Consider the following 22,304-nt stretch of genomic DNA (forward strand, 5'->3'; position numbering starts at 1 on the left):
AATTACACTGGTTACCGGTAAGCAGTCGGATTAAGTATAAACTTTTGCTTTTCGTGTATAAATCGCTCACCAACAATGCCCCTGCATATATTGATGATCTTCTCAGCTCATACAATCCTCCTCGAAAACTCAGGTCTTATAATTCTAGCCTCCTTATTGAGCCCATTTCCAAACATTCATGGGGAGACCGATCTTTTTCACATGCTGCCCCTCGTCTATGGAGCAAACTGCCTGGACTAGTAAAATCATCCGATTCTTTGACCCAATTTAAAAAACAACTGAAAACACATCTTTTCAAACAGGCATTTGATTCAATGGTTTAATTATTGTTATTTTTGTTACCTTTTAGGATGTTTTTTCTTAAATATTGCATTTGTATTATTGTATTCTATACCACATGTTCTAGATTTCTCTCAACTTAGGTTTACATTTAAATTTTTGTTGTTGTTATTGTATATTAATTTAATGCTATTGTTTGTATTTTAGCGCCATGAGCACTTCTGTGGATTTGTGCGCTTTATAAGTTTTCATTATTATTATTATTATTACTATTGTTAAGCCATAGAAATAGAACCTGTAGAATGCTGAGCTTGGCCGCCCTTTGTGCTGTCTCTTGACGCGGCGTATCGATAACGCGCCATACACGTGTATGGCAAAATGATCATCGCGTAATACGCTGGTTTGGCAAAATGAGCATCACATGACACGCATGATGGCATCGCACATAGACCGTTTCTACTGTTTTCATTGGTCAATAATGGTGTACGCACGTCCATAAAAATGGTCCCACAACAAAACCGCATGCTTAATGACACACTCAGCGTTCTCCAGGTTCTATTTCTATGTATTGAGCAGAATAGCACCCTCTAGTGACCATGTTTGGTTTACATACTTTACTCTGAGTTATGTGATTCTCCAGTGAATGGTACAGATAGATCTTCACTCTTTAATCAAGTCACATAAAAGAAAACTGCTTGTCTCTGTGTCAAACCGACTAAATTGCCTTACTACTCGTCTAGGCAACATGGTGGCAGCGGTGGGACTCGAACCCACGCCATCCAAATGACTGGTGTTACTTCTACATAGTGGATTTCTGACACCAGGCTACCTTTTATTTGTTGAGAAGTTGTGTCAAACCAATGACTTCCTGATATTGATGACTTAATTTTATTTTTGTTTTTAGGGGTGCTTTGAAGTATTACATCTTAGCCTATAAGCTAGCCATTAAGGATCTATGTCAAGCCATAGAGATTGATAATACATGTTCCTTGGCGTACTTCAATCGTGCTGTATGTTACCATACTACCAAGGATTACAGTAAAGCATTGAGAGACTATGGCATTGTGCTAATGCTGGGAGAGGCCAATGCTCTAAAGGTTAGTCAACCCTTGTATTAACTCATCAATGTTGTTAACATTATTTAAAGGCCGTGGACACTATTGGTTATTACTCAAAATAATTGTTAGCATACAAACTTACTTTGTATTGAGCAATGGATGGCTGTTTATAGTATAACAAATTGTGAGAAACTGGTCCCTCTGAAGTAGTATTGTAGTTTTTGAAAAAAGAAGTAATTTCTCACTTAAATAGTGAAAGACTTCAGCCGAAGCCTTTTATTATGTATCTGAAAGCACACAAAGTACTAGTTATTTTATGCATACTGTTGGGATACACCGACTGAAAATACTGGTCTTTGACAATAATACCACACATGTCCAGTGCCTTTAAACATATAGTTTTTTCTATTTTACATCTCTGTCAGATTTGGGGTTTTTTTCATTGCATTAATTGAATTATATACTGTTCAGATACTGTATTGGATGTTGTACCGGTTATTTACTTGTGTAGTTTTTAAAGTCAAAGTATACCTGTGCTTTTTGGAAAATGCAGTAATTTGTGTTTGCCTTGGTGTGATTCTAACAGGTTCTGATCAATAGAGGCTTGATGTACTTTGCTCAGAGAGATTACATGAATGCTAAGGAAGACTTTGCTCAAGCTGTAAAGGTAAGTCAGGATGCTAGGATTTCACTTTACAGTTGCATCTCAGTGTGGAAGGTTTCTTAAACGCAGTGGACACTATTGTAAATTACTCAAAATAATTGTTAGCATAAAAATTTACGTGGAATGAGCAATGGAGAGCTCTTGAGAGTATAAATTGTTTCGAGAAACGGCTCCCTCTGAAGTAACGTAATTTTCCACTAAAATATTTGAATTTGATTTCAAGACCTCAGAATTAGATTTGAGGTCCCAAAATCAAGCAACTGAAAGCACACAACTTATTCCATTATTATCTTGCAACTTCGACGACCAATTGACTTCAAATTTTCCCAGGTTTGTTATTTTATGCATATGTTGAGATACACCAAGTGAGAAGACTGATCTTTGACAATTACCAAAGGTGTCTAGTGGCCTTAAAATAAACAATCTGTGTATGCTTCAGTTAATCTCTTCCATGTTTTTTTGTATGTTTCATCTCCCATTGCCGTTACATATTCGTATATTTGGTAAATTGCACTCACAAAATCTTTTTTAAATCCCAACTTAAAACTTTCCTTTTATATTGGTGATGTGCAGTGAGTTTTCTATCTATTAATTTTTAATGGTTTATATTCTGTTGTGAACTTTGTAAATGCTTTATTGTACCAAAATTGCCCTTCGTTTTACTGTATTATAGTGTTGTATGCACCTCTTTTGTCAATAAGGCTTTGATTTATATTGTGCATATTTTTACTAGTGTACTTTTCTTAAACTTTTTCTGTGTAATTTTCTTATGGTATTTTTTTCACTGTTATACGCCCTCGAGCAGGCTGGTTCTGGAGAGAGCGCAATATCAATTCAATTATTATTATTAGTATTATTATTTTGTGAAGGATGTTTGATAACTCTCAGTGTATATTCATAGTTTTATAATCTTTCAGGAATTGGTCTAAGATTGCCCTTTGCTGTCTTATGTTCATCTGGGTTTGGTGACATTCCAAAGTATAATATATATAATGTATCATTTTTTAATAACAAATAAATGTTTAATTTACAGATGGATCCAAGAGATCCCAAGATAAGACACACGCTCGGACTTTGCTGCCACAAGTAAGAATAAATCAACTTTAATTTGTTATAAAAACTGAAGGTTTTGTGTACATTTTAAGGCATTATTTATTTAGTATCTTGTTTTAAAGTGATCAAAACTATATGTAAAGTTATGGAAAGGTTTGCGGTAACACCATGTAATGACTATCTCTAATGAGTTGGGGTGGTTCTGAAAAGAACCGTTGGTTTAACTCAACGTTTCGATCAGTATGCTCTGATCGTCTTTTTTGTCCTTTTTTTTTTCTCCAGAAGACAACCAAAGCATACTGATCGAAACGTTGAGTTAAACCAACGGTTCTTTTCAGAACCACCCCAACTCATTAGAGATAGTCATTACATGGTGTTACCGCAAACCTTTCCATATCGTATTTCCGCCATGCAAAGTTTCAAATCCTACTTATATGTTAAGTGTTTGGAGTTTGTATTACAATTACCAAACCTTGAAAGATTCTTTCTTGTGCTTTCTCCAAACAATTCAGAGCATAATATTTTTCCCTTTGACATGCTCTTTAACTAAAAATCTCTCAGTATATTTATAAGCACAAATTTTATACTACTTTGTTGAACTCATATTTTCAGAACCACCCCAACTCATGAGAGATAGTCATTACATGGTGTTTCCACAAACCTTTCCATATCATATTGTTAGCAGATGTTTTCTTTCTTACATTAATGACCTGTCTTCGTTTGTTCTTGTCCATTGTTTGTTTGTCTAGGTAACTACTTTCATTGTTAGCAGCTTGTGCATTGAACCTTCTTGATTACACCTGTTCTTTCAGGAACATTTTTCCTACCTGGAGTGGTATCTTCCACAAGACATCAAAATAATTACACAGTGCACACGCTTGCTCAGGGACCTATAACCTTACAAGCTTTACTTCTTTATGGGTCCCTCCACAATTTCAAGGCTCGTGAATGTCCGTGCTAATTCTTCATTTAATTAAACTTATCAAACAACTATATATCTCTTAACTTCCAATTTACATTGTCTTTGATTGTGATTATGATACTGTGGAAAATAAACTGATTGAACTAGCTGTAGAAGCAGGACATGTAGAGAAGTCAGGTTGGCGCAGTGGTGTCTTGCTCGCCTTTCACCTCTGGGAACCCCGGTTCGAAACCTACCGGGGGAACTATGTGGACTGGGTTTTTCAGTCCCTACTTGACTTCGTGGGTTTTCCCTGGAACAATTCTCTAGGGGTTTTCCTCCCACTTCTAAAACTGAAATTTCTTCATAGTCTTCTCACCTTGTCCAGATGCTGAAAAGGCTTTGACAAGTTTTATCATAGATATAGATGTAGATAGATAGGACCAATTCTAGAGGACTTGGTATTTATGTAGCACAAAAATTATACTTTTGCATTCTGGCAGTGCCTGTACTGTCGATCCAAATTCTCTTGTGCAACTTCATTTTTGTTCTATTCTCAGACTAAACCGTCTGGAAGATGCTGTGACAGTCTTCACATCTGCTTTAGAGGTGGATATTTTCTTCCTGGATGCGTACATCGGTCGAGGCAATGCCTTTATGGACTACGGACATGAGATAACCAATCAGATGGCAAGGTACAAACTTAATCTTGAATGCGCCATTTCGTGGGCAATGTCACTGTGCGTTATTCAGTGAAGCGCGCATTTTAGGCAAAACCTATAGCCCACGACCAAAATGGTGAGTGCAGCACAGTCGCAGCGTGTGACTAGCATGCAAGGGGTCAATATTGGAATTTGAATGAGGGTTGTTTTTGCAGTCAGTAAAGCAAGTTTGTTTTAGAATTATGGTAGTTGTTGTATTTGCATTTTTATTTATTTTTAAATGTTAGTTGGTATAGTATACTATACATTTTTGTTTTGAGGAGTTCATAATCAATTAATCACATACTTTTTCTGTCTCTTTTTATAACATGTATTACAGAAATGTGTTGAATCCCTGAATCTTTGCATTTGTTATTGTTCTCTAATGTTGGCTTGTGTGGTATAACAGAAATGTGTTAAATCCCTGAATATCTGCTCTTTTTTAAAGTTTTTTTTTAGGCCATCGTGTTTAGTTTGAGTTCAGTGTTTTGTTTACTTCTTCTGCTATTTGTTTTAAAGTGTTTACTTAATTAATTTGTTTGAGTATACGTGCATGTGCATTTTATATTTTTAATATTTTTTTCTTGCCTCGCCCGCAGACCTTTTGGTTCACCGAATTGTAGTTGTTATTCTTTGTCTCAATGCAAATGCATGTCTACGGCGACCATTGCCTCCAAACTCAGCTTCTAAAATGGATCCCTCTGCGGTGTCATATTCATTTTCATCTTGATATATCCTTACTGTATTGTATTCTTTAATCTGATCTCTCTTGAGTGACACCGTCTTTTATTTCATGTTTTGAAACTGTTGAAAATAAATGACCCTCGAACCTTTGTTTGATCCAGGCGTGATTATGAGAGAGCGCTTCATCTTGACCCTAAGTGTCTACCAGCTAGGGTCAATCTTGCCTATAACCTTCAAGTCTCTGGTCATTTCCAGCAGGCATGGAACCAGCTCACAGCTTGTTTAGAAGTTGATCCAAGTAAGAACATTGTTAACCCTTAGTAGGATTTGAAACTATGCTTGGTGGAAGTATAGCTGTTGTTTTTCTGTCAATATGTAAAGGCACAAAAGCCTCTGCTTCATCTATTAAACGTTATTGTCCTACTTACCAAAATTACAAAATTTACCATGCTATAATTTGGAATGTGAAATGTAATGACAGCAATGAAGTAAGTATAGGATGATGATGATAACCAAGAGAGGTTTGTGGTAACACCATGTGACAATCTCCTGAAGGTGATCGGAGCCAAGACGATGAGTCGTTATCATCAGTTTTGTTCATAACCAACACTACTGTGGAAGTTGTGTGGCCAAGCGGTTAAGAGCACCGAATTCAAACTCTGGTGTTTCTGATCAGCAGAGTGTGGGTTTGAATCCCCCAGTCCTTAAGCAAGACACTTAGCCATTGCTTTGTCCTTCGGATGGGATGTAAGCCGGTGGCCCCATGTGTTTTGTAATGCATGTAAAAAAAAAAAACAGTGCACTTATCAAAAAGAGGAGGGGTTCGCCCCGGTATTCCTGGTCTGATCGGCAGCAAATTGCGCCACAGCACCTTGTAGAACATTACATGGTGCTGTAAAATTATTAGGTCTCATAATTCAAAAGTAGTCCCACATCTTGCAGGAAATACTGTATGTTAAAAAAGCTCCAGGAGAAGCCACTATAATTATTATTACTCAAAAGAGATTTTTGTACAGTGTTACCACAAACCTCTCTTAATTATTAGCTCTGCATCATCTGTAGTTGTGTGACTGCAAAATATTTTACTTCAAAATAATGTTAAGCAGTTACTGCAACAATATATAATCCAATGTTTGTGTGTAGGCTTTAAAGACCCTGGACACTATTGGTAATTGTCAAAGACCAGTCCTCTCACTTGGTGTATCTCAACATATGCATAAAATAACAAACCTGTGAAAATTTGAGCTCAATTGGTCGTCAAAGTTTAAAGATAATAATGAAAGAAAAAACATCCTTGTCACACGGAGTTGTGTGCTTTCAGATGCTTGATTTCGAGACCTCAAAATCTAATTCAGAGGTCTCCAAATCAAATTCAAGTATTTTAGTGAGAAATTACTTCTTTCTCAAAAACTATGTTTTTTTCAGCGGGAGCCGTTTCTCACAATGTTTATACTATCAACACGCCAGTGATCGTTTTATGCTAACAATTATTTTGAGTGATTACCAATAGTGTCCACTGCCTTTATCTTTATTGATTACGCAGATTACAGGCCAGCCTTAGAGGGTCGTGCTGTTGTCTGTCTCCAGATGAGTGATACCTTTGCTGCATTTTTGGATCTCAACGCTGCCTTGAAGCTGAAACCGACTGCCGAGTTATACACAAACCGTGGTGTTGTCAATCAGTTTATGCAGGACCATCATAATGCAATGAGAGATTACCAGTCGGCAATTAAACAAGATTCAACGTATGCCTTGGCGTACTTTAATGCTGCTAATTTGTACTTCCATAATCGACAGTTTAGACAGGTATGTATTGTTTCTCTAAGTAATAGACTTTATCCGGCCTGGAATTTCAAAAAAGTCATGTAGGCCATGTCCGCTGTGCCCTGGTCTTGGCCTTGGTGCCCCTCCAAAGTTTCCCATTGACTTTATGCCCTTTTCAAAATGAAAATGGCCTTGCCCTCTCTTAATGGTGAAATTCCAGGCCTGCAGTATGCACATGACATCAATTGAGTTGGGCTCCCTTGACTAGAGGTCAAAAGAAGGTAGATCATTGGCTGATCCTGTGCGTCGCGAGTACACAACTAGGCGTTTCCCATTGTTTCATCATAGTATGACCCCTAAGATGGCGGCTTGATAAGGTCAATGCATATTGTTACTGTTATAAATGTTGGAGCATGTAGCAGCTACTCTGCCAGGCTTCTATCTCTATCTCTATTTTCTCTGTACTTGGTTTTTATTAGGTGTTCGGCTTTTAGCCGAAAACCTATTGTTATTGTTAAGTTTTTTTTTTTTTTTTTTTTTTTTTTTTTCTCCGTCTTCTTCTTCTGCCTGAACGTTCTCCGCCAATTTTGAGAAAAACTGAAACTTGTATGAACTTGAAACTTCTCATGAACATCAACCTCGGTGAGTAGACGGCACCGCAACTTTTTTGGAATGGTGACGTCATTGATGACGTCATTACGTTAAATAAACGTGAAATAAACCTTAAATAATTAGAAAAATCATATCTTCAAAACCAAAAGAGCTACGTTCAAGATTCTTTTTTTACATAAAACCTCTTATAAAGATCTACAAATGCGGTGCACAACGTGACCCCATTTGACCTTTACTTCCGGTCGAAACCGGAAGTTAAAGTAACAAATCATGTTATTTTGGGCTCTAGAGCCTAAGTGAATAAAAATATGAAAAAATGTCCAATGCATAAAATTTTTTTAAACTCAAGAGCATTCTAAAAATATAATGTGTGACGTCATAGCTACGTCACAACGAAAATGGTACACGAGGTCGAAAAAAAAATTATTTTGCTATCTCAAAAAATACAGCATGTACGGACTTGAAACTTACCACGTACTTAGACCAAAGCGTGTATATGACAAAGAACAAAATTTGGAATGATGACGTCATCGATGACGTCATTATATTAAATTGAAGTTTTTTATTAAAATACTCATATCTCCAGAATCAGATATGCTACATACGTGATCTTTACACCATATGAAAGGTCATGAAGTATTAAACAAATCTTACACAGGGTGTGACCCCATTTGACCTTTACTTCCGGTCGAAACCGGAAGTAGTAGTTTGTTTTATAAAAAATCGTATCTGAATAATATTATTTTGTGTATTAATATAATAACTTAATTTTAAGGCCCTTCGACGATTCTACAAATGTTTACAATGTGTGACCTCATTTGACCTTCATTTCCGGTCGAACCCGGAAGTATAAGTTTGTACATACAAAATTGTGTATCTTATTAATGAAACGTGGTACATTAATAATCATTACATCAATTTTGAGCTCTCTGGCAATTCTATATGTTTTGCACAAAGTGTGACCCCATTTGACCTTTAAATCCTGTCAAACCGGCTAAACTGGAAGTTCTAAAAAACGCTTAGAAAAAAGGTTATTTAATAGCTATTCACTTTGTTTTCACAATAACACACAGCATAGCTCACTATCTCCCCAGTCAACTAAACTTAAAAAGTGATGGCTCGTTAATTCAGGCCAGAAATCCGAACACCTCGAATTTGTTATCAAACAAATTCTTATGTCTAGTCTTGTATTTGTATTTTGTTGTCTTTTTCTCTACAGCAATTACGGACATTTTTAATCACTGTGTGTTTCATGCTATATAGAAATAATTAATTAATACTATTATCAAGATCGATACTGTTGACATGAAGGGCCCCAATCTGTATGTTTCTGTCAACTGGTACACCTTGTAGGGCCTACTTGTATTTTGTTGTATTTTTTCTCTACAGCGCATTGGGACATGTTTAATCACTATGTATGCACTATATACAAATTGTTAATTCTGAAATGACCCAGTCTGTATGTTTCTGCCAACTGGTACATCTTGTATTTGTACTTTGTTGTCTTTTTTCTCTACAGGGTATAGGGACATAGCGCATAATTATGTTTAATCACTATTTGTTATGCACTATATAAATTTGTTTGATTACTGTTATAATTGTTAAGGTTGATACTGTTGACATGAAATGGCCCAAATTGTATGTTAGGTTTTTACTAAGTATGTTTTTGATGGCTCCAGCCCTCATTGAACATGAGTCTCACTTTTATTATCACAACTTTGTCTGTATTTGAAAATGAGACTATTGATAACTAGGATTACAATTGTTCAATTAATCAACGGGCTTGTTTCAACAAAACACCAAGATTCATCGCAAGATGAGTTGTCAATATTAATATATTGATTTATTGTGTGACATCACACTTTTCTTAGCATTTTAGATTGACACAAATGTTAAGATAAGTCTTGGCTCTTTATGAAACAGAGCCTGAAATAATTGTTTATACAAAGCTTCTTCCTTTTGTTGCTTTTGCACTCTTCCCCTTTGTTTTCTGTGCAGCTAAGTTTTTGTCTTATTTTGTTATGACACATGTTGTGTATCAATTTTGTGGTTATTTGTAATGTAAATTTTATAAAACCTATTTTGCAAATTTATAAAACCTATTATGTGTCATGTTAGTGTTGGAAATTTATGAGTTAACAAATAATATATGATGAATATATATGTTAGTTTATAGGTTAGCAAGGACCAAAGTAGTTTAATATTTTTAAATTAAATATTCAAAAATTACTGTGATAACAACTAAACTGACTCAATATATTACACGTTGTAATTTATAGGCAGTGGATTTCTATACCAAGACGTTGGAGCATAATCCAAAGGATGAGTCAGCTGTTCTCAACAGAGGAATAACAAAGGTATCAAAATCAGGAATTCTCAAGATACTATTTGTAATTATTACTGTAGTGCTTGGTTAAACTTGTTCTGGCTTGCACTTTTGCAATAGAAATAACTTTGTTCCATGGCATTCCATTAAAAAATACTTCTCTCTCTTGAATTCTTGAAATGAGAAAAAAGGCTCCTGAGGCCATAATCCTGTTTGTCTTAAACTCTTTGCTTTGAAAACCCATGAATCAAGGGCTTAATTTATGTAAAAGTAATACAGGGTTCTTTTATAGTGCTTTATCACACCCCTAGCGGTGTATTAGAAGGTGCTTTGGCGCAATAAGCAGCCAATCAAACCAGGAGCACCTTGTCTTTACGATAAGTGCACTGTGTTCTTTTTTAACATGCATTACACAACACACAGGACCTACGGCTTTATGGTCTATCCGAAGGATGAAGCAGTGGTTAAGTGTCTTGCTTTAGGACACAAGTGTCACGACCGTGACTCGAACCACGCTCTGCTGATCAGATACTCTAGAACTTTAGTCTGGTGCTCCGATCCGGTAGACCATGACACACCCTAAGTGATGTGAAGGTGGAACATTTGATTTAACACATTGTTTCTTTGATCTCTTAATGTTAGGTACTGATGCGTGATGCTCGTGGTGCGCTTGAAGACTTCCAGCTAGCTGTTAAGATGAGCCCTCTGTCTGCCCATGTTTACTTCAACAGAGGCAACCTTTATGCCTCCCTGCGCAGATATGAACTAGCAGAAAAAGACTACTCGGAAGGTAGGATATTTTATGTTGAAAAACCAAACTCACATGAGTGTTGGTTGATGTATTACTATAAATTTAGTACCATTCAATATTAAATATTACTATCAATAATAGTATCATTCAATATTAAACACAAACGAGTTTTATTTGGACTGACTGATTTTTTTTTTTTTTTTGCACAACAGCTCTCAAATTGCAGCCTGATGACCCTCTAGTTCACAAACGCAGGGCAGAAGTACGAGGTAAAATTGGCAGACGGGCGGATGCAGTCAAAGATTACAAGAGGGCGATTGAACTCCAGAGCAAGAAGCATCCGAGGTTGTAGAAATGATGAAATTAAACCTCTATAAACGATGGAGTTGCAAAGCTTGTAGCTTCAGATGAAATTAAACCTCTATGAACGAGGGAGTCGCAAAGCTTATCTAGCTTTGAATATGCTGATCAAGTTCCAAGGGAACCAAGTTAACAACAATTGGGAAAAAATATAAGTTTTGGGGATTATTATTGATATTGAATGATTAGTTAATCGAGTCAAATTGCTTTATAATACACCACATGAAAAGGTACTATTTTCGTTTAAGCCGAACACCCAGGCTTTTCAAGTTTTTATTTGAGAATTCGCCCCATGCGTAGCAGATGTCTTAACAGCTATTGACCCCTTGCCACGATGCCACGCTCACCATGTTGGTGGTCAATAGGCTTACATGTAAATGCCGCGTCACCTGAATAACACACGTTGACATTGACCACCAAAATGGCGCATCCAAGATTATTCTGATGATGACGTCAGGTGAAATGGGTCAATACCATCAAGTGTGCCTAAAGATGAGAGGCCAGTTTGAATCATATTTATTAGGGAAACAATTTGTTAAATGTAATAATTGCACCAAGGATATGACAAACCTTGTTTTTTCAATTCCGTGTTTTTCCTCAATATGTGGTGAATGCACATAATATTGTTAAAAATGAAGAAGCGCCGAGACTTCTGCTACACAGAGAGTACAAACATTAACGGTTTTAATTTGTAAACTTCTTTTTTAAATGAATCTACAAATAGTTTTTTTTCTCTTCAACTTCTTTATTTATTTATATTGAATAGTTTTTGTCATTACCGCACTGACGTATAATTCCGTCCAAAATTTTACGATACATGGAAATGTTTTGAGTGTTTATTCAGGTATTTTTATAATAATACAAAATGTCTGTAGTGTTTTATTGCGGAAAACTTCCTTCTATGTGTATATATGGAAAACAAAACGGAGAATTCCAATATTGGCAACGTTAGAAAAATTCTCGTTTTTCTGGTTACCAAAGTTTAGAGTCGGTTGCATTCTTGGTAATCTTACTGATGATATTCCGTCCAGATTCCCTTACTCTGTGTGTGAACTTACAAGTTTATGTAATATCGTATTGTTTAAATAAAGCCTTTTGAAAATAATTATTAAATGATATTTGCTTCAAAACAAGGATAAACTTGGTGTGAAATTCCATAAAGAAAAACGCATGACAAGTGAAATTTAATTTAAAATTTATTCACTCAACCTTACAGATAATTATTAAGTAACTTATAACATTTGACTTATCTGGAGAAAGCGTTCATTCGGAACCCACCTAATGCTCCCCTTTGTTCCAGTTTTCAACTCCCAAATTCCCCATTGTAGCTGTATTGATGTATATCATTATGTTCATGGAAGGTCCATTGAATATTAATGGTTATAAAGGATCACAGTACAATGCAACATAACATTTTCAAGAATAGAAGACAAGGTACCTCTACAAAAAAAAAACTAATACAAATAAGTAACATAAATCATAAAAGCAATTTTTTTTAATTACTTTAAAAACTGCAGATAATTAAAAATCCTAACATTAGGTTCAACAACTGACTTGAACCAAATAGTTACTTAAATTTAAAACAAACAAGTGAAATAGTTTCCACCATTTTCTGTGTATTGAGTACAGCGAAACCTCTCTAATAACATTGAGAGACCATTATCTGTAAAACCAGTAATCATCATGATACAACTACATGTACATGTAGACGCTTTGGTTGAACTTTTTAGAAACTGTTGTCTTGTTTAAGTGTCTGGACAAAACAATATGAAACATAAATTTGGTTTTGTTTTAGATACCGTACTACTATAACATGAAAAACATTGGAAGGTGTCAATTCAAGTAATGACCCTTGATTTAACCATTTGGTTGACTGGAAATAGGTCCAATCTTGCACTTGTTTGCAGTCGCTCTGTTTAAAGACAAACTGCACATTTTCAGGCTTATTAAGTTTCCATTCAAGATGGCATGCCACAAGGTCAATATAAATAGCAGGGAGAAAAAATAAATAATAGTAAACTTGTGGGCACAACCATGTGTAAATCTCACTTTTTGGAGTGTTGGCTCTCACCAGTCAAGTTAAAAAATGTTAATTTTGCCTTTTTCATTTTCTTCTAATGCCTTTGAATTGTTCAGCGTTTTCTCTTCTTGCGAGGAACCCTTTTTCTGCTGTCATTGCTTGAGCTGCTGCTACTGCTACTTGATGAGGTATCCGATTCGTCACTACTATCATCAGATGTAGACGAGTCTGAGCTATCCGAGTCACTACTTGAGGAGTCTGACGTATCACTCTCAGAATCCTCGCTATCTGATGAAGAAGAGCTTGTTGAACTGTGTCGCTTTTTAGATCTGTCGGCAAATAAAATTGTGGGAAAATAATAAGAGTGAACAATTATTTTGTTAGGGTGCCTTTAGTTAGAAACATGACTTTTTTTTATTTATTTTTTATTTCAAGAAAGAAACTTGCCACAGTTCAGCAGAGATTGTATTTAGTTTTTACCTTTTGTCCTTTGTGTGTGTTGTGGCTTTAGCATCAGTCATTGGGCTGTCAAACGAAAAGAACAAAATTTGCAATTCAGTATTTTTAAAACTGCATTTTGATGCGAGGAACTAAATATGCTGACTGGGGGAAAGAAAGATTCATGGGACAACGGAGAATGTGACTTACACCAACTGTGTCTCTGCCTCTTGTTTTGCCTGCTTGATCTTCTTGTTAAGGTGCGACATTCGTGAAGTACGCTGCACATATTTTCTTTTGCCTGAACATTCGTATGTCCAGTGACCTATCTCCAGGCATTTTTGGCAGCGGACATTCTCTTTGTCTTGACTGAAAAAAAGAGAAAAAGAAACATCAATCAAATGTAACTTATTTTACTAGCTGAGACAAAAAAATTAAGATTCATTATGGTTACGATTACGTGATGATCTAAACGTAGTTGCGATAACGTAACCCTCAACGCCGTCGGCAGGAGGGTTGCGTTATCGCAACTAATCTATACGATGACTGATTAATGTATTTTGTTTAGTGTATTAAATGTATTCAAATTATGAATTAATCAATAACAATGCAGATATGAGATGATTTTTAAGTACGCTAGGAGCACAATATCAGACCATGCAGAAATTAGCACGCTTTTGATCTAGTACTACAAAAGGACACTGTGCCTCTACTTAAGTGTCCTGTATGAGTATGACCCAAGGCAAATCCCGAATGTACCAATGGTAGACCCAGTAAGTAGTAGTAGTAGAGAGCGCTCCACGAAAAAACTGAGTGCAGTGCCGGTGCCCCATACAAAAGGCATAATATTAATATAATGATTTAACTTATAGTCAGCTAGGCAGGCCCTATAGTATTGGATTGCTGGTAGGAAGACACAAAAAAAGACAACCCGTGATGATTGATAGCCTAAAAATATTATGATTGGATTGTTGAACTTTTGTCAAGTTTTGAAGAAGTTGTTTAACACAACATGAACAGTATGTATGACTGTGAACAGATGAACAATAATATAAAAATAACAGACAGTATTAATATTATAATTTAATATATATAAAAATATATATAATTATAAAGTATAATGCCTCTGAAGAAGGTCCGGATTGGATCGAAAGCTAAGGCCATCTACCCTATTCATTATACATTACACTATAATTATATAGAGTATAAATATAATTATAATAAATAATACACCACCACTGCACTGCTTAAATGCCAGTTTTTATATTAGTCGTACCATATCAATATCATGATTGTGACGGGAGGGCGTTAGTGGAGCAATAAGTTTCATAAAACGTTTAATATTTGTTACACAGGCCATTAAATAAATGTACAACGGCATGATCCAACTTACTTGTTTTTAGCTTTTGCTACTGCCATGTAAGTCGCCATCTTGGAATAATTTGAAGAGCGACCTCTTTAGTCTAAAGGATGCCAGTGTTTGCCTGGTCCCCTATCTTTAGATTGGTGCCCTTTCTTGACGTCGCTGGCGTATAAATACCTGCTAACTTTGACAACCAATCAGCGGCTGGCATACTCGCATTCCCGCACACCTGCTACACCTTTACTGTCTTTTGCACTGTTTTGAGATTTGTGTTATTTCTTGGTTTAGGTTTCACTTGGTTTTATTTGTTGAAGTTAAAGTTTCAAAAATATTTATCTAAGGTTTAGGTCATAAGTCTACCCATTTCGATCTAATGGGTTTCATTATTATATTTCTATTTTTTATTATTTTTCAACCACTGGTTTTGCATTTTTGTGATTTATTTATAATCAATATAGTTTCTTTGGTTTTTGTTTAAGGAAATCTACAACTTGAGTCAGTGTTTCACTTTTCGCATCGATCCCCCTGTCTCCGCACTGTTTAATTTAGGTTAACTGGGCTTTTCTTAAGGATACCTACAACTTGAGTCAGTTTCACTTTTTGCATCTCCCCCCTGTCTCAGCGTTGTTAAATTTAGGTTAATTGAGCTTTCCAAAAGCGAGTTCCCCCCCCCCCCCCACAGCATTTATATTAGTTTTATTCAGTTTATTCAAGTGGTCCATTTTCACCGGTTACATAATCAACAGCAAAATTGAGACTGACCCTTCCTGCAATCACCATTGTCAATCAAACGGTCTTGTTATTTTCCAAGTAATTGTTAAAACAGAACAGACTTGAAACACACCAGTTAACTGAATCAACATTATTTATTAAATCAAAAACAATCATGTTACAGTACATTTTGAGACAAGGTTCATCTTGTGTTTATTTTTATTAGGGCATAATTGTTGGGGGTCTTCAACTGCAATTTCTTTTAAAGGCATGGACACTATTGGTAATTACTCAAAATAATTGTTACCATAAAAACTTACTTGGTAATAAGCAATGGAGAGCTGCTGATTGTATAAAACATTGTGAGAAACGACTCCCTCTGAAGTGACATAGTTTTTAAGAAAGGGGTAATTTCTCACTCAAATAATAAAAGACTTCAGGCCTGAAACCTTTTACTAGGCATCTGAAAGCATCTGAACAATTTGTGCAAAAAGGATATTTTTTTCTTTCATTATTTTCTTGCAACTTCGATGACCATTTGAGTAAAACATTTCACAGGTTTGTTATTTAATGCATATACATGTATGTTGAGATACACTAAGTGAGAATACTGGTCTTTGACAAAAATTACCAAAGGTGTCCAGTGCCTTTAACATTATACAACAATTTCTGTGGATGATTGTAAGTTTATAGTAAAGCTTTCAGATTTTGATAAAAATCAGTCATGTGCCGATCAAATCATCTGAAACGACATGAATATTTCTAATCAGTTGTTTATCAAGGTGTATCCTCATCGAGAAAATGAAATATATTTTGATAAATCTTCTGCATGATGTCATTTGAGAAGGTTGCCCTTTACCAAATGTCAAAAGAAGAAAACTCATTGGCTGATCATGTGAACCGTGTAAAGATGGCAGCATGATGACACCAGTGCATAAGGTCCACAAAAGTCTTTAGCTTACATTTTCTATTGTGATTTGTTGATATGATGGACATAATTGTATTCTAAAATATAAGGATTGTGGACTTGATGTAAATCATGTCAAATACATAAACTGTTTGCATGAACTCCCAGTATACTTTCATGAGTTTTGTATTAAAAACAATTATCATAATGTTACCTTACAACGCTGAACAACACAGAAAGCAATATTTTAATGGTACAAAAACCACACTGTGATGACATATGAAGAATTTGCCTTAGAGAAATATGAGACAAACATGACATGTTTGGTTGTAAACAATTCTCATTTTTATCAATTAAAGTGTGAATCTTTCAATCTCACTGTTACCCAAGTCTTTCGTCAAAAAAAGGACTAGGTCAATAATTTTTCCCAACTAATAAGTACATGAAGAATTACAGTACTGGTTTAATCTTTTATAATAAGTAACAATTCTACTAAGAAACATATGTTCTTATTTATCATCAGGGCCTTGTCACACGAGGCAACTTTTACAGGCAACTTGGAGGCAACCAACTGCAGTGCTTGCTACAGGACCACTTTGGTAGCACATGATTCAATTTTAAAACATTGTCTCACGATCCATAGAAGAAAAATATTAACATTCAAATGGGAATGGCTTCTCTTCTTGGAGATTGCCTGGAACTGGTTGCCAGTAAATTGCCTCGTGTGACACGGCCCATGTAACTAGGAAATTTCCAATGAGCAACATGTCAAGATTGTAATGTGTGTTCGTGTGCATTGGTTTAATTCGCTTTATGGTGAGGCCACTCCACTTGTAGTTTACCCATCTTATGAGCTTCAAATGGACGGCATGGTGAGTTGGCATCAAGGTACCAATGTCTCGACTTCCCTGGATAATGAGCAACTGCTGGTCCATTTATCTCTGTGGTTTCTAGGAGAGACAAGGTTGGTCGGGTTTTGCGAAGAAGTACAACAGAAACTGCACATGATTTCATTGGGCGAAGTTCCAGGGCCGTGGAGTAGTTTTGGATGATGACAGAGTCCTCCCCGGTTGGAAGGGCTGGATTACCATGCCATTCATACAACATATCAAGCCCAGCATTCTTAGCATATTTGCTGAAACATCCCCATGTTTCTTTATTCTTCTCATTGTCAATGTAAATAACAACTGCTCCTGGCTTGAGCTCACGTAGAATAGCCTGAAATAGAACACTTTTTTCTGGATCATCTCGCATGAAGGCAAACACAGCTGAGAAAGACTTGACTAAAGTTAAGATTTCAGCTTTTCTGATGGCATCCAATACAAAGGAGTCAATTGTTGAATCCCTCACAAGATCACATCGGAAGTATTCAACGGGGAATGGCTCTGGCAGTTTGTTGTGAATTTCTTTCCAGGCCGCCTTCCAGCTTGGAAATGCATCTAAGATGCTACACTTGAGCATAGCTATGGGGATCAGATTGGTGTCTATAAAGAACTTCATCAGACCCACAAGCTCAGGTGCTGGCCCACCTCCAATGCAACAGACCCTCAGATGATTCATCTGCCTCCATCTTTGAATGATACCTGAGAGGCTTGGTTGTAGAAAAGGCTGCAGTGCCATGTACATCATGTGGCAATGCTGCATGTAGTACAGAAACACATAGGCACAGCGGTTTGCAGAGTCGTCCCATTCTGATCTGGACCATGGATCTGTGTCTCCTAATTTACATCTGTACGCCTTGGAGATCATTTGTAGCGCAAACTTGACTCTGTGTGCTTTGTCTTGGTTAGATTGACCCTCAACATGGCTCAGGAGCTCAGGCAGAACTTCACTCACGAGGTCTCGAAAGAAATCTCCAGCATTCTGTGATTCTGGGGACAAGACACTCAAATCTATTGCCTCCTCATTCTTGATTGAAGTTGTCATCTTCCTGCACCTATAAAATTAAGAACAGATGCAAACAATTTCAAAAACTTCATGTTAAAAGCTCCTGCCTTTCCTTAATAAAAAAAAGTAAAAGTGGTATCCGGTAGTTTATCATGGTGTGTGGGACCGCAGTGCATACATAATAATGAGGATTCACATTGCACGGCCATGATCATGGTCCCATGGAGAGGCCATCCTATATGTATAATATTAATAATACGACACCGTTAAAACTAGGCGACGGTTCATTTATAATATGAAAAATCCAGAACGGACTAAACCTTACACATTCTCATTCAATAATCAGACTATATCTCACCTTTATTGTGTTTAGTTTTCCCTCTTATCTCAGTCTTAGTTCTTCAAACAAACTGTGGCATAAGTTCGCGCAGTCCCGAAAAGTCAAAACGTCCGTAGAGACGACCATGGGTAAACTTGACCAAGTGAGGGCGCTGCAATAAATACCGCCAGTCCCGGAGGCGTGGCATCCTGGGGTAAGGGTGCACCATTGATGACTTGGGAGTCCAGAAGGCCCATCGATACTACTCCCCCTCCTTCGATCCAGGGTGCACCCCACCAAATAATCTCCCATTATAGCACACAGTGCAAAATGCTACATATTCAAAAATGCACGAAAAATACTTAAAAGTCTTACAGCTTTTAACTTGAAAGGGAAAATTATTGATTGACTCTTGAACTTTTATTCTCTGCTCAATTTTATATGGGGAGTCCCTGGGCCCGTCGAGTTATTCTCCCTCCAAGTAAAAACACCCCTTTGAGGTCTAATTTTCAAAACGTCCGAGCATCAATCTTGAAAAATGTCCCTACACCTCTCAGCAAATAGGACCATTTATTTCAGGGCCTATGTCATCCAAAATACCTCAAGCTGGAAGTCAACAACCCCCAAGTCACAATTGGGCAACATTTTTACACTGAAACACTTTCTGGGGGCTCTCAAATCTGTCTTATATGGAATATTTTCAGGGCCTACAAAATATCAATGAGCTCGACGGTCTGTTTTCTCCTTTTTGGTGGGGTGCACCATCCGATAAAAAACACGCCACGTACGTCCGAGCGTCAATCTTGAAAAATGTCCCTCGCCTCTCGACAGGAGGCGCATTTATTTCAGGGCCTAAGTCATCCTTCAAGTGGTAATAACCTCGCCGGGCTTTCAAACATGTCTAAATGGGGGCCTGCAAAATACTATTGAGGTGACGCTCTGTTTTCTTAAACTTCTCTACTAAGACTAAGTATTAGTAAACTTAACTAGCCGGTCAACGGGAAAACATATTGAGGAAATTTCAGTAGCCTACATGTAATATGGTATGTGGGACATGACAAAAACAGTAGTTACTAATTCGTATGATTAGACTCGTACATAAAATATACGAAATAAGTCATTTCACTATGTCCTATATATTAATACATTTCCCGCAGCATTGAACGTTTATAAAAGTTTAAGTCCCGGAGAAACAATTGATTTTAACCCCCTTAAGTGCTGTCACTGTTAAGAAAACACAATTTAAAGAAGACCCTAATCACCATTAGTGGATTCGAAATTCAAAATAAGCGAGGCCTTCGCCATGCATGCTCTTTAATATTTTGTTTTCACACTAACTGCTCACCGCACTTAATTTTTTACAGATTGGTACGGACGTTGGGTGGGAGAAAAACTGGGGATTTAATTTAAAAAATTTACTCTGCTATTTCAACCCCGAATAATGATACAGTTTAAATAATCACTCTTAACCATGAAATTAAAAGCTGACAAAAGAAAATGCATATGGCATTTGTTGTGTTTTATTTTGTGCATGAGATTGTTTTTGCACTTTGGTTAATTTTTAATACCAAAAGCGTTTTATACTTATCCATGCTTATGCAATACATAGCCCGTTATTTTCTTTTAAAAAAATGTACCCTCACATATCACAGCACAGATCTGCATAAAATAATATTTGGAGTTTTTAAACTAAGTCACATAAAAAGTTGCATAGGTTATTAAAGACTTTCCTGACAAGGTTATTTCGTGGCATAGTGGTTTTATTTTGCCCAGTATAAGTAATTTTTGCTTTTTTGATAGAAAGGTTTGTGGTAACACGTAATGATAATCTCTAAATGCGCTGCTGGGGTGGTTCTGAAAAGAGCCGTTGGTTTCAACTCGACGTTTCGATCACTGCATGCTCTGATCGTCTTCTGGAGAAAAGTTTTGCTTTGTTTGCGTTGATGATAGTTTGGAAGCTACATCTGAGCCTTAAAGGCCGGTTTATAGTCGGTCGCGCAAATCTTACGCGCAATCCTAAGACTGATGCCTAAAAGCTATGCCTTTTGATCGCTTGGCAAGATTTTCATCGCGCGACCATCGCGCGACCGACTATAACTCCCCCTTCAGACCACTGTCCAGTAATCTGGTTTTCTCAACAGCAAAATTGACACTGTACAGCGTTGGAGTGGTTTAAATCCAGTGGACTTCGCGATGCTACTTATGGACTTCGCATGCTCAAATTCAGGCAAAACCATTTCTCCGTGCCATTCAAACAACACTTCTCTGACACCTCTTGAATACGCAATGTCCAGGAATTCTAAATGTTGATTGTTATATAGATTGTCGATGTAAAGCACCAAAGCACCAGGTCTCAACTCTTGGAAGATTTCACGAAGTAGATTTCCATGAGAGTTTCTTCTTCTTAAGAAAGCTGCGACGGTTGAAAAAAACTTGACCATAGTGATGATATGAGCTGATCGAACAGCAAAAAGACCACGTGGACTCAGCGAACTGTCTGTCCATAATATATTACCTGGCATATATGTCATTTTGTGAAGTTGAAAGTCATTCGGATTTGCAGTAGTCATTGTTCTCCAGCTATTTTCCCATTCTTGGAACAAATCGATTATCGTGCATTCCACACGGGACGCTTGAAACAGTGGTGAACTGTCTCGGGTCCACCCCCGATACAGCAGATAGAAAGTACGGGGTTCCACCCCCAGCTTACCCGGAGAAGATACCCGGAGTACAGCAGTGACAGCTGCAAGCTTCGATATAGGCAAGATGGCAGTGAATGGTGAAAAAAACGGTATACGTAGGCGCATCGGTAACCACTGTCGCTCCAGTCGGGTCTACTGACACGCGTATCATGCAAGCTTTGTTTGTAAATAATTGAAATAGAGTCAAAACAAAGCCGAAGCCTCTCCGTCATTGCTTCTGTGTCAACACCGAGCGAAAAAATGAAGTCGAAATAGTTGCCGACGACATGGTCGAAATATTTTACCGCTTCGATTGATTGAACCGTATACACGTACAAAGGATCACAGTACTCCATTGTTGAAAATAAAGTTCACAATGTTTCATGCACGGTTAATATTTTTCAGAGCACGGCAGGATGTTGTTTATTATGACCCGACAAGCTTATCAATTATTCATGAATATACGATAGGTGCGTTTATTATTGCCTGTGCTCGCCATCATTATCTTTGAACCTTACACTGCTCTGTAGATCGCCCGTCAATTTGTTTCTGTCTCGTTTTGCAACTGTGTTTCAAAACAAACAGACAACCGACCGCTTCAATCTACTTCCTACTCCTGCGTTAGTCGCATGGGTTATGTTGTCTGAAGGTAACGGTTGTGAAAGCACTGGGCCCACTTTTATAGATCCGCGTTTAGCAGAAAATATTGCTTAAAGACACTGGACACCACTGGTAATTGTCACAGACCAGTCTTCTCACTTGGTGTATCTCAACATAATATGCATAAAATAACAAACCTGTGAAAATTTGAGTTCAATTGGTCGT

The 22,304-nt window shown here is 36.9% G+C and overlaps 3 protein-coding genes across 3 annotated transcripts in view; 1 reads left to right on the plus strand and 2 right to left on the minus strand.

Moving 5' to 3' along the window:
• LOC117293369 overlaps window positions 1-11,408 on the plus strand; it is a 51,341-nt gene extending 39,933 nt beyond the window's left edge. The window contains exons 42-50 of the mRNA XM_033775665.1: window positions 1,184-1,376; window positions 1,924-2,004; window positions 3,035-3,087; window positions 4,516-4,650; window positions 5,502-5,638; window positions 6,884-7,146; window positions 9,996-10,073; window positions 10,685-10,832; window positions 11,006-11,408. Of these exons, the coding sequence (XP_033631556.1) occupies window positions 1,184-1,376; window positions 1,924-2,004; window positions 3,035-3,087; window positions 4,516-4,650; window positions 5,502-5,638; window positions 6,884-7,146; window positions 9,996-10,073; window positions 10,685-10,832; window positions 11,006-11,145 (1,228 nt within the window). The 3' untranslated portion in view covers window positions 11,146-11,408. The remainder of the gene's footprint in view (window positions 1-1,183; window positions 1,377-1,923; window positions 2,005-3,034; window positions 3,088-4,515; window positions 4,651-5,501; window positions 5,639-6,883; window positions 7,147-9,995; window positions 10,074-10,684; window positions 10,833-11,005) is intronic.
• Window positions 11,409-11,558: 150 nt separating this feature from the next.
• On the minus strand, window positions 11,559-15,149 carry LOC117293370 (zinc finger CCHC domain-containing protein 10-like). Its single transcript, XM_033775667.1, has 4 exons — window positions 15,005-15,149; window positions 13,822-13,980; window positions 13,654-13,698; window positions 11,559-13,502 (listed from the first exon to the last, which is right to left on the minus strand). Exons 1-4 carry the CDS (start codon window positions 15,040-15,042, stop codon window positions 13,286-13,288), a joined length of 459 nt encoding a protein of 152 aa, XP_033631558.1. The 5' UTR covers window positions 15,043-15,149; the 3' UTR covers window positions 11,559-13,285.
• Window positions 15,150-17,275: 2,126 nt separating this feature from the next.
• On the minus strand, window positions 17,276-18,939 carry LOC117293388. Its single transcript, XM_033775690.1, has 2 exons — window positions 18,838-18,939; window positions 17,276-18,528 (listed from the first exon to the last, which is right to left on the minus strand). The coding sequence occupies exon 2, from the start codon at window positions 18,516-18,518 to the stop codon at window positions 17,394-17,396; it is 1,125 nt and encodes a 374-aa protein (XP_033631581.1). The 5' UTR covers window positions 18,519-18,528; window positions 18,838-18,939; the 3' UTR covers window positions 17,276-17,393.
• Window positions 18,940-22,304: the final 3,365 nt, after the last annotated feature.

The sequence above is a fragment of the Asterias rubens genome, chromosome 8, assembly GCF_902459465.1.
Source record: "Asterias rubens chromosome 8, eAstRub1.3, whole genome shotgun sequence".
Taxonomy (NCBI): Eukaryota; Metazoa; Echinodermata; class Asteroidea; order Forcipulatida; family Asteriidae; genus Asterias; species Asterias rubens.